The sequence below is a fragment of the Solanum stenotomum genome, chromosome 12 (genome assembly GCF_019186545.1).
Source record: "Solanum stenotomum isolate F172 chromosome 12, ASM1918654v1, whole genome shotgun sequence".
Classification (NCBI taxonomy): Eukaryota; Viridiplantae; Streptophyta; class Magnoliopsida; order Solanales; family Solanaceae; genus Solanum; species Solanum stenotomum.
Window position 1 is genome coordinate 47,470,712 of NC_064293.1, and position 12,508 is coordinate 47,483,219.

Below are 12,508 nucleotides of genomic sequence, written 5' to 3' on the forward strand. Positions count from 1 at the left end.
GGAATATCTATATAGTACATGGAATAGCTAGGTTGTTGTTTGTTCAATGCATGGATTGTGTGTAAATTAGTTTTTGTTTGGAGTGTATGAGGGTGACTGATGCTAAGGGGAGGAAGCTTCCACACACCTCACAAACACTAAACTATTTACATATATGGAAACTAATATAATGTTCCTTATTGTTGTTTCTTGAATAGCTATATTATTATATATTGTCATGAATAATTATTGTTCTTGATGTTCAATCTACTTATGATAACCACACATCTTGCTTCATTGATTTTCAACTCATCATGTGTTATATATTACCAAATGTACGTATTCATATCCTTGTACTCTAGTCCTTCCCTTAATTAATTAGTTCTCTCCCACACGATACTTCTACTTCCTCTCTCTCTATTTTATTTTCTTCTCATTGATCAAGACAGAAGCTTATGCAATTCCAGTATTCCATCCAAATATAAATTTTTTTCTTTTTTCTGCTGGTCCAAGGACGTTAATTAGTCCTTTTTCGGACTTGGAGCACCTTCGATCAGTTGGTCTGCATGAAGTAGAGCTATATGCATGGCTCATTTACTCTCAAACTCCAGGTTTTTCCTTTCTTCTATTTGTCTGAATTTATTCGCAACCATAATATGTATGTATAGTATATATATTCTGTCATATTTCAATTTTCAACCCAGAAATAGCTAAATGAAGCTTAATTTTATTATAGGAAGTATAAGTACTGCAATTAGCCATGGATATATATTAAACCCTAGAAAGAAACCTTGTCACAGATCCCTAGGGTTTTATTTTTAAAGATTAGAATGAGTGAAGATCATTGATACCTTATGAGTGTGTAATTGTAGAGATTGTGAAATGTGAATATTTGATGATTGATTTTTCAGATGATCATTCAGATAATCACACGGAGAAAACAAAAAATATACTCTGAATTATGTTTTGTGGATGAATTAGTGTTATACTGTAAATATTCAACTCAAACTTATAATTAAATGGTACTTCTATAACTTGGATCTAATATAATCAGTTAAATCAGCTAGTATGTTTAATCAGTTAAACTTGTGAATTGATTTACAAATAAAAAAAATAACTCGATCGTGACTTATTAAGGGTTATGTAGGAAATTTACGCTCTCAATAATTCAGATAAACTCAATAAAGTGAGATAATTTAAGTGTGTTTTTGTCCCTTAACTCTTTAATTATTTGATTTGACTTAACTAATTTGCTTGCCAAGTAATTACTAATATATTACTTTGACCAACACCGAATTGAGTATGATTATATGGCGTAATTACATACAAATACAATGATACAAAATATGACTTCTAAAATTTATTTCGAAAATGTAAGTTCTTTAGTGATTCATAAGCATATCCCTATTTTTGCTAGTCCTATTTTGTATGAATTTCTTTTATGAGGATGACTCAAAAGCATTATGATTAAACTGGTTTTGTTATGTTCGGTATATAAACATTTCGATTGAAATTTCTCACTTACAGATCCTAAAACTTTTATTATATTCGCATGGAGTAATAAAAATGTAGTTGGATCTTTAATTATTCTTTTTTTTTTTAAAGACTTCGTATATTCTTTACAATATTAGATACTCGACAAGGGTTACCCAATTACTTCATTGGGTCACCGCAGTTTCGATTTTTTTATTTAAAAAAACTTTAACTATTTAAGTGTATATATAAGTAAACCCGATTACTAGGATTTCTTTTAAATAATAATATCACATTTCTATAAAAAACAGAATTTTTAAATTTATTTTTCTACCTTAAATAAAATAATTTATAGTTACATTACTACTTAAGATTTATTTTAGTCATGAATATCAAAGATCTTTCATTTTAAAATATATTATATTATATCAATCAAACGGTGTCTGATTGAAGTGAGTATTATATATAGTTGCATGCGTAAGATCATTGGTTATCCGTACGTCTTGCAATTATTTCTGTACTATATATAATTCATTGATTTCTGATCTCTCTCTAGAAAGTCATAGCATTACTCGTTTACAAACATTTTTTACAATTTAAAATAAAGTGGAGTACCAATTACAGGCTGTAGTTTTGTACTCCAACCCTCGTATTAGTTGATCACTATTTCGTTATATGTATATTAAAAAAGGGAAAATTACGCGGTTAAACAAATTTATACTACTTAATTATTCATCATAGTTATCATTTGCTATAATTATCACTCACGACTAACATTATACATTAATTACGCGGGCTGATTTCGAGTTTGTATAATTTGCCACGTTTGTATATGTATAATTCGCCAGAATATACAAATACATATGTATAATATACATTATCTAACCTATATACATATACAATTCACCTCTCTCCCACTCTCTGCCCTCTCTCACTCGCCTCTCTCCTCCCTCTCCCAATCTCGCTCGCCATATATACAAATGCATATGTATAATATACAATTATCTAACCTATATACATATACAATTCACCTCTCCCCCACTCTTTGCCCTCTCTCGCTCGCCTCTCTCCTCCCTCTCCCAATCTCGCTTGCCATATATACAAATACATATGTATAATATACAATTATCTAACGTATATGGATATGCAATTCACCTTTCTCCCACTCTTTGCCCCCTCTCTCTCGCCTCTCTCCTCTCTCCTCTCTCTCCCAGTCTTGCTTGCCTCTCTCCTCTATAAACATGTAGCTACAAATTGTAATTATCAAACTATAGTTATGGAGAGTAATTAGGCTATTTTGAGTGGCTATATGTGAAAGTTCCCCATTAAAAAATTATAAATAAGAAGATGATTTTACTAATTAACCTTTAAAAAATTTATTCGGAATTTTACAAACAAATCTGAACACTTTCAAAAAAGAATTATTTGCAAGAGTAATATAGGAAAAATTTAATTAATATTTTCTTGATTTAGTAAGGTAGACAATCAACATGAGACAATTATTTTTATTAAAATGATCAACTAATATGGGAGAGTATGATACAAACAAATACTCCTTTTATCCAACAATAGTTGTATTATATTTAGAAAAAGGGAAATGGTCATATTTACCCCTGTATTAGTAGAAATAGTTTAAATATGCCCTTCGTTATACTTTTGGTCCAAATATATCCTTACCGTTATACTTAGGGCCAAATATACTCTTCATCCGTTGAATATTTGAATCTCAATCTTACAAGTGGAGGGCTGAGATTAATTTGAAGTATTCATAGCTTTTTGTCCAAACCAACACCCAAAATAACCCAGTTAAACACTTTTTTGCCCAAATCCATTTATAAGCAAACAAAAGCACAACCAATTGTTTTGTCAAAAACATTACTAATTGATTAGCTTCGCGCAGTACATGAATTTGGTTTTTATAATTATTGTTTCCATTTGTTTTGCCAATCAAAAATACAAAACGTTGAAAAAAATTGCAAACTTTTTAAAAATAGTTCATTGTATGTTGTTCTTATTGAGTTCATTGTCTGAGTTTAATTCTGAAATTTTTAAAAGTTCAACTGATATGGTGCTTGAAATTTCATTGGCTTCGATTCACCCCCTAAAATTATAAGGTATATTGGGTGGAGAAGTTGGAAACGAAATTGTTGGGTCTTCGAATCGACATTCATATTTATGGCCAAATTACTTCTAAAATTTGTGAATGGAACTTTGTGTAAATCAATGGAATATTGAAAATTATTTGGGTTAGTTTTTCTTTTAGCTGAGATTTTCTCTTGCCTAGAATTATTGAGCTAAATTTAGTTTTGGCCTTTTGTGTTCTTTAAATTTGACAATGAGTTTAAAAAATATTCAAAATTTTTCAATAATTTTTCACTGTTGACTCATCAAAATTTCAAGTTGTTGATATTTTGAAGTGACTGTGTGTGTTCGGATGTTGAGAATCATCAACTTAGATGAATACGATCATTATTGAAGTGGTCAAAATTGAATTGAAGATTGTTATTTTCGTGGCATTACTCCATTGTTGTCTGTTGATATTAGAAGCTTTATTTGTGTTGGGTTATGAGTTATTTTGGGTGTTGGTTTGGACAAAAAGGATATGGGTACTTCAAATTAATATCAACCCTCCACTTGTCTAGTTTAAGATTGAGATTCAAATATTTAACGGATGATGGGTATATTTGGCCCAAAGTATAACATATAGGATATATTTGGACCAAAAGTATAACGAAGGACATATTTAAACTATTTCTAATAGTACAGGGGTAAATATGACACTTTCCATTTAGAAAATCAAGAAAGTTTTATTACTTGTCCAATTTAGAAAAGCAAGAAAGTTTTATTATTCTTTTCCTTTTTACCCTTAATATTTAAATAACTACATAAAGTAGTAATAATCAAATTTAGAGTTCTCAAATATAATTAATTATGTTAGTTTAATAAAATACATCCCTAATAATGTTAGCTAATTAAATAATACTCCCTCCGTCTCATTTTACCCATTTTATATGATTTAGTTTGACTTGACACAAAATTTAAGGAAAACATAATGACTTTTGAAAGTTGTAGTCTAAAACAAGTGATAGATATTTGTATTGACTATAAATCATTTCACTAAGGGTAAAATAGATATTTGGACATAAAAAATATGAAATAAATGAAGTATATATCTTGTTTTTACCCTAAATTTCAAATATTTCTTTAATTGAGTTAATAACTTTGATGGTCACTCAACTATCAATTTTTTTCACAGAAAGTCACTCAATTTTCATTATCAATTCAAAACTCACTCAACGTAATTATGCCCTCTTTGCACAGAAAGTCACTCAACATATTTAATTATTTTTTCACTAAAATTTGCTGACATAAAATTTTTATTTTAAACTAAAATTTTAAGAACCAAATATATATCTATTTAAACTATTTAATGACCCCATCCCTTTAATCTGACCCGCTAAATCATTAAAAAGTCATCATTCTCTCTAGTCGAATTATCGCTGGAACACAACAAGCTGGTTCGACCTCTTCTTGATTTCAGGTCTCCCTATTTAGACTTATGATTGACCAATATTCCATTTCTCTTTATTTCTTAGTCAAATCTTCTATCGTTCCGTGCTTGAGATCCGATGTTTTCATATATATCTCATATATTGTATATGAGATGTGGGCCAAAGAGTTATCTGCACCGCTATTTCATCACATCACCTATCACACCTAGAAATTTTGCTATCTCTTTTATTGTATAATTAGTACATTATATTTATATTATATATGATGAGATCTTGGTTGCATACTTGATTTTAAGAAAGAAAAAGAAATAGTTCACACATTTAAGAGAGAATGACGACTTTTAATGATTTAGTGGGTTGGATTAAATGGATCAGGTTATTAAATGGTTTAAATGGATGTTTGGTTTAAAATCAAAATTTCATGTCAGGAAATTTTAGTGAAAATAATAATTAAATATGTTGAGTGACTTTCTATACAAAGAAGACATAGTTGAGTGACTTTTGAGTTGAGAATGAAAGTTGAGTGACTTTCTCTTTCTCTTCTTTCATTCATAAACTTTATGTTCAATAAAAAAAAATTCACATAAAATGAAATAGAGAAAAAAAGGATTTGTTGCCAGGGATAGGTGTGTGCATGCGCGATGAAATCTTTCTGGTACACCGCTTTAGCTTTGTGTGCGTCGATTTGTTCGATTGGCCAAATGCCCGAATCCGAGTGCCAAACTTCAACGTCATGATTTTTCCTTCACTCACTTTTTTCTTTCTTTTTATAGTAAGCTCTTCTCTGCTCCAATCCTTACACGTCTTTCCTTTCCTTTGTCGATTGCTTTGGCTATGTTCGTGATTCACTTTTATACTCCTTCCGTTTATTTATATTAAAAATATCTATTTTGTGACTTTTAAATTACACAGAAATAACTTTATCATTGATTATGTTTCATACTCTTAGCATGTAAAGTTAAAACTAGCTAGTTTTCACTTATATATAAGCTAATCAAACCAGCTAGCCCCAGCGAACAATTTATGACAATATGTACAAAATAAAAGAGTTGGCTGATTCTTTGTTGATTTGCTCTGTATGTACACATGGAAAGTTACAAAGCAAGAAAATAGAGTCGTAGAAACAAAATAAACGGGACCCCAAGCTGCACTGGAACAAGACCCCACAACCATGACGTTCCGTAATAGGATATTCGTCCTTACAGCAACATGCCAATCTCTTCATGTGCTCATTCCACAGACGTACCATTTCAAAATTATTGCACCTATATACATTTACATCATTTTATACTCGGATCAGGATGAGATAAATAAAAGTATTTTTTGAATTTAGAATATTTAACGAGATTATTTTATCTTTCATAATTTCAAATTATAACTAATTTTGAAATTATCTAAAAAATTAATTTCAAATTTTATCTTGAAATTATTATCGACCCATTAATACATACATTTGCCCCACTTTTCCTCCTCTCCAAAAATCTTCACTTCTTCCCTCACATGCATATTATGTTGCCTTCTTCTTCATGCTTCTACATAATTCTCTTGTTTGATTTCTCCCTCTTAAATTGAGTATATTATCAATTACTCAATTTTTGCCTATAGTCCTTCTTTCTTTTCCATGGTTCCTCCCTCTTCTCAACATCATGTCTTCTCACCAAGACGTCCGCTTCTTCCTCTCAAGGTCAGTAGATCAATAGCAGAGCCAGAAATTCTAATAAGTAGTAGTATAATTTTCCTTCTTATTAGTCTAGTATAATTTTTGGATGAACGGGATGTATTTATTCTTCGCTAGCTACGTAACCATTTGAACTGAACTAATTTGAATTTTTTGCTATATGAATTGTATTATCAGGTGGTTCGGCATATTCCGACGAAGATCAGTTCAACCTGATAACAGCGATGACAACGATGACGACAACAATCCAATCTCAAATTCCATTGAATGTTATGCATGTACTCAAGTTGGCGTCCCTGTTTTCCACTCCACCAGTTGCGACGGAGCTAACCAACCGGAGTGGGAAGCTTCAGCCGGTTCTTCCCTAATTCCAATTCAAAACCGGACTGATTCAAAAACCGGAAAATCCCGGTCCAGTCGCAGCCGGCACACATCGGGGCCGTTCGGGCGTGTATTAGACCCTCGAAGCAAGCGCGTGCAGAGATGGAACCGAATGATATTATTGGCACGTGGCATGGCTTTAGCCGTTGATCCTCTATTCTTTTACGCCTTATCCATCGGCCGTGGTGGATCGCCGTGTTTGTACATGGACGGCGGCCTGGCGGCTATCGTCACGGTGATTCGGACTAGCGTCGACGCCGTGCACCTCTTCCATTTGTGGTTGCAGTTTCGGTTGGCTTACGTGTCAAGAGAATCGCTGGTGGTTGGGTGTGGGAAACTCGTGTGGGATGCGCGTGCGATTGCTTCTCACTATGTTAGGTCCCTTAAAGGATTCTGGTTCGATGCTTTTGTCATCCTTCCCGTTCCACAGGTTACATACATTTATAACCACTTGATTAGATTTATTCGAAGACCCATTTGGCCATAAAAATTATTCACTTTTTATCGAAATAGTTTTTTTATCGGAATAGTAATTGATTGCCGTAGTTAAGTTACATGAAAAAAAAGAGTGAAAGGGTGGATATTAGAAGGTCATGGTAGGAAGGTTTTTTAGAATATTATAATACTCCTGCAATATAGGAATATAAAATATGTAGGTGTAAAAAAGTTGTTAGGTATTATTCCTATGGAGATATGGTTTGATTGTTAAAAGTGGTCATAGACAAAAACTTCTTAAGAACCTGAAGGTCACGGATTAGTACTACTTACTATGCTATGGTTTCATCCAACATTTTTCTAATTTTTCAAAAACAAACAAAAAGTGAAAGTGTACACTTTTTACCCGACTTTTTGAGATTATATTAGATATGAGTATATTTGTTATTTATTTGCTCAAGTTGTATAAACATGATTTATTTTCCTCTGCAGGCTGTATTCTGGCTGGTGGTTCCAAAACTAATAAGAGAAGAGCAGATAAAGCTTATAATGACGATCCTTTTATTAATGTTCTTGTTCCAGTTCCTCCCCAAAGTATATCACTGTATAAGTTTAATGAGAAGGATGCAAAAGGTTACTGGATATATTTTTGGTACCATCTGGTGGGGATTTGGACTTAATCTCATTGCTTATTTTATTGCTTCTCATGTAAGTTTTGCCCTGCATACTATAGAGAATTACGATTTGTTGTAAGTTAACTTAACCTGATGGAGTAAAAGTTATTATTTGAAGGTTGCTGGGGGATGCTGGTATGTTCTTGCAATACAAAGAGTGGCTTCATGTCTAAGGCAGCAGTGTGAGCGCAACCCTTCGTGTAATCTATCTTTGTCATGCTCAGAGGAGGTGTGTTATCAGTTTCTATTGCCAACAGGAACTGTGGGAAATCCATGTGCTGGGAACTCAACAACAGTGACTAGGAAGCCAATGTGTTTGGATGTCAATGGACCATTTCCATATGGGATATACCAATGGGCACTTCCTGTTGTTTCTAGCAGATCCGTCACTGTTAAGATTCTTTACCCCATCTTTTGGGGACTGATGACCCTTAGGTAAATAACTTCATTCTTTATATATATTACTCTAATAGTTATTAAGACTTCAAAAGTGAATAACTTGGTCTAATGCAGATCAGAAAGGTTGTTGATTTCAACATCTTAGTAAAGATTTTTTTTTTTTCGCTTTTATTATTGTGTGGTTAGACCATCTCCATGTTGTTGAGGGTCTATTAGAAACAACCTCTCTTCCTCTGAGATAGGGGTAAGATCTGCGTACACTCTACCCTCCCCAGAACCCACACTACACTGGGTATGTTTTTTTGATTTTTGTATGGTGTGAAACATGAAAATCTCTAATTCCCTTCAAAGTGTTTGGCCAGAGGAGAAGATATGAATATGGAAATGAACTGTCTTGATGACTTTTGCTTTGGAGACTATTTGTTGAAGTACTTCACTTACAACTTTTGGTGTTTGACTGCAGCACATTTGGCAATGACTTAGAACCAACAAGTCACTGGCTAGAAGTTATTTTCAGTATATGCCTTGTGCTTAGTGGATTGATGCTCTTTACTCTGTTGATTGGTAACATCCAGGTAAGCTATTAAGTAGTACTTGTATTTTTCTAAAAAGTGACATGATTCATTGATGCTGATTTTATTTCTGTTTTCAAGGTGTTTTTACACGCGGTCATGGCAAAGAAGCGAAAAATGCAATTAAGATGTAGGGATATGGAATGGTGGATGAGGAGAAGACAATTGCCATCACAATTAAGACAAAGAGTTCGCCACTTTGAACACCAGAGATGGGCTATGATGGGTGGCGAAGATGAGATGGAACTTGTAAAAGACTTGCCAGAAGGACTTCGAAGGGACATCAAACGCTTTCTTTGCCTTGATCTTATTAAAAAGGTACAATACAAAGCCAATTCTTACGTCCCTTCTAAGAACACAAAATTGGTACATGTTACTAGTGGAAATATATTGATATCTGAATTTCATTACATCAGGTTCCTCTGTTCGAAAGTTTGGATGATCTGATTCTAGATAACATTTGTGATCGCGTTAAGCCACTTGTGTTCTCTAAAGATGAGAAGGTACTACCAATTTGCGCACTCTGTATAGTGATACTGTAACTGCTTGCAACTATGACAATCTCTTGCCTTTTTTTGTTCTGTCTAAACAGATCATAAGAGAAGGAGATCCAGTGCACAGGGTTGTGTTCATTGTTCGTGGACGCGTAAGAAGTAGCCAAAACCTCAGTAAAGGAGTGATTGCCACAAGCATACTTGAGCCTGGAGGCTTCTTTGGAGATGAACTTCTTTCCTGGTGCTTACGCCGTCCCTTTATTGACAGACTTCCAGCTTCTTCCGCAACCTTCACTTGCATTGAATCTACAGAAGCATTTGGCTTAGATGCAAACCACCTTCGATTTATCACGGATCACTTCAGATACAAATTTGCAAACGAGAGGCTAAAGAGAACAGCAAGGTATTATTCATCCAATTGGAGAACCTGGGCTGCTGTGAATATACAGTTAGCTTGGCGACGTTACATGATGAGGACTAGCCGTCCCACTATACATGTTATCGAATATGGGGATAATGATCATCGTCTTCGGAAGTATGCTGCAATGTTCTTGTCAATCAGGCCACATGATCATCTTGAATAGTGATAATAGCTTTGATACTATATCCTCATTTGTCATATTTTTCGTCAATAAGCCAGATTTGTGTACAACGACATTGATTCATTGAACTTTAATATCTGATATAAAGGGCCCGGGAATTATTTGCTCAAATAAATTTTACATCATTCCCCCCTCCTTTGTAATCACCTTAGAAGCAAATCTTCTTGTTGGTAAAGTTCGCAGTTCTGACGGATCAACTAGGTGTCACGATTCAAGTTTGCATTTGTTTCTTTGGGTTACAAACTTACACTTAACCCAAATCAAGCTCCAAAAGCGCGAGTACCATGTAAACTTGAGTAATAACTTACAAAGCTCTTCATTTTACTTTCTTATTCTATTATGAGATTTGTCTATTTCAATATGAGATTCGTATTAGGTGTCATGTGGCCCAACATCCCAAGTCTAACCTATTATCCGCTTTGGGCCGAAGCTGGCACAAATTTGCTTATTTTGAACTATGCTATATCGAGCCCTAAAACCGCATATCATGTGAATTAGAGTTATGCCTTATAAAGTTCTTTATTTTTCTTTCCCATTACAATGTGAAGTTTTACCTGAAGTTTTATATACACCAAAGCTTGCCAACCTTAAAATTTTTCAATCGTGATTGACGCGTTCTTATTAGCCCCTATAGGATAATAACAAAGATGTGTGTGTCAAAAAAGATTAGCATGAATTTCAACTTTTCTTTCATAAATCAAATAGCAACTTATATAATTAAAGAAATTTAACTTTATTAGGTAGGTAGTTAGCATCTGAATGTGTACATCGTATATCTTGGATAGAGTATTAGGATATTAGAACTTTCTTGTTCATTTTGCTTTCACTATCTCAATTGCAATAGATATTCTACTAGTATATTGTACGTTATAAAGAACTTAAAAGAATGAATAATTTGATAAAAGATTTAGAATAATAATTAATGTAAAATGTAATAATAAAAAAATAATTTATCTTTTCTTTAATATGATAAAATAAACAACTAAAAATGAGAAATAATATAGAATGAATAGATAATACTAGATGATATAAGATTAAATCTATTTTAATCTCTCTCTTGATATGATAAAATAGATAAATACAAATATAACTTTATTTTCTTTTAATTAAATAAACAAATAAAAGTAATTTTTTTAAAGAATAAACGGAATTAAAAATGTGACCCGACAATTTTAACAACAGTAAAAATTCCCTTTTAAAAATAATATGAAAAATAATAATTTAAAAAAAGAGAGAACAATTGTGTCATTTCATTAAAAGAGAAAAATCTATTCTTATTGTTTTAAATATATATATTTTTAAAATAAATAATTAAATAATATTATAATTTTAAGAGAAATAAAAGTGATATTTCTAGGTAATTAGTCAATAAGAATTTACCCTCTTTCTCTCAACACGAGATGTACTGGGTTACCTGTTTGGATTGACTTCATAAGATAGGATTTATGACTTTTGGTTTATTTTTGTTATTTTAACTTTAAAATAAATGTTTATAAGCACGTTTAAACTTTATTCAAACATTTCAAAACTGCTTAAAACCTATTTTGATTTNATAAATACAAATATAACTTTATTTTCTTTTAATTAAATAAACAAATAAAAGTAATTTTTTTAAAGAATAAACGGAATTAAAAATGTGACCCGACAATTTTAACAACAGTAAAAATTCCCTTTTAAAAATAATATGAAAAATAATAATTTAAAAAAAGAGAGAACAATTGTGTCATTTCATTAAAAGAGAAAAATCTATTCTTATTGTTTTAAATATATATATTTTAAAAATAAATAATTAAATAATATTATAATTTTAAAAGAAATAAAAGTGTTATTTCTAGGTAATTAGTCAATAAGAATTTACTCTCTTTACCTCAACACGAGATGTACTGGGTTACCTGTTTGGATTGACTTCATAAGTTAGGATTTATGACTTTTGGTTTATTTTTGTTATTTTAACTTTAAAATAAGTGTTTATAAGCACTTTTTAACTTTACTCAAATATTTCAAAATTACTTAAAACCTATTTTGATTTAAAAGCACATAAAATAAGTCAATCCAAACGGGCACTTAAAATAAGTGCTTATAAACACTTTTTAATTTTATCCAAACACTTCAAAACTGCTTAAAATCTATTTTGACTTAAAAACACCTAAAATAAGTCAATCCAAACTGGCACTTGAAATAAGTGCTTATAAACACTTTTTAACTTTATCCAAACACTTCAAAACTGCTTAAAAACTATTTTAGCTTAAAAGCACTTAAAAGTCTATCCAAACGGGCACTAAAACACTTGTGGTTACATAATATTATAA

General features: G+C 31.8%; 1 protein-coding gene across 2 annotated transcripts; it reads left to right on the plus strand.

Moving 5' to 3' along the window:
* The first annotated feature begins 470 nt into the window (after positions 1-470).
* Positions 471-10,331, plus strand: LOC125846648 (cyclic nucleotide-gated ion channel 2). Of its 2 annotated transcripts, none has more exons than XM_049526207.1 (8): positions 471-590; positions 6,820-7,453; positions 7,951-8,166; positions 8,251-8,567; positions 8,995-9,106; positions 9,185-9,421; positions 9,520-9,606; positions 9,696-10,331. In XM_049526207.1, exons 1-8 carry the CDS (start codon positions 565-567, stop codon positions 10,179-10,181), a joined length of 2,115 nt encoding a protein of 704 aa, XP_049382164.1. In that variant the 5' UTR covers positions 471-564; the 3' UTR covers positions 10,182-10,331. The 2 variants fall into 2 exon arrangements, with proteins under 2 accessions (XP_049382164.1, XP_049382163.1); XM_049526206.1 differs by lacking the exon at positions 471-590 and adding an exon at positions 6,417-6,648.
* The last annotated feature ends 2,177 nt before the right edge of the window (positions 10,332-12,508 follow it).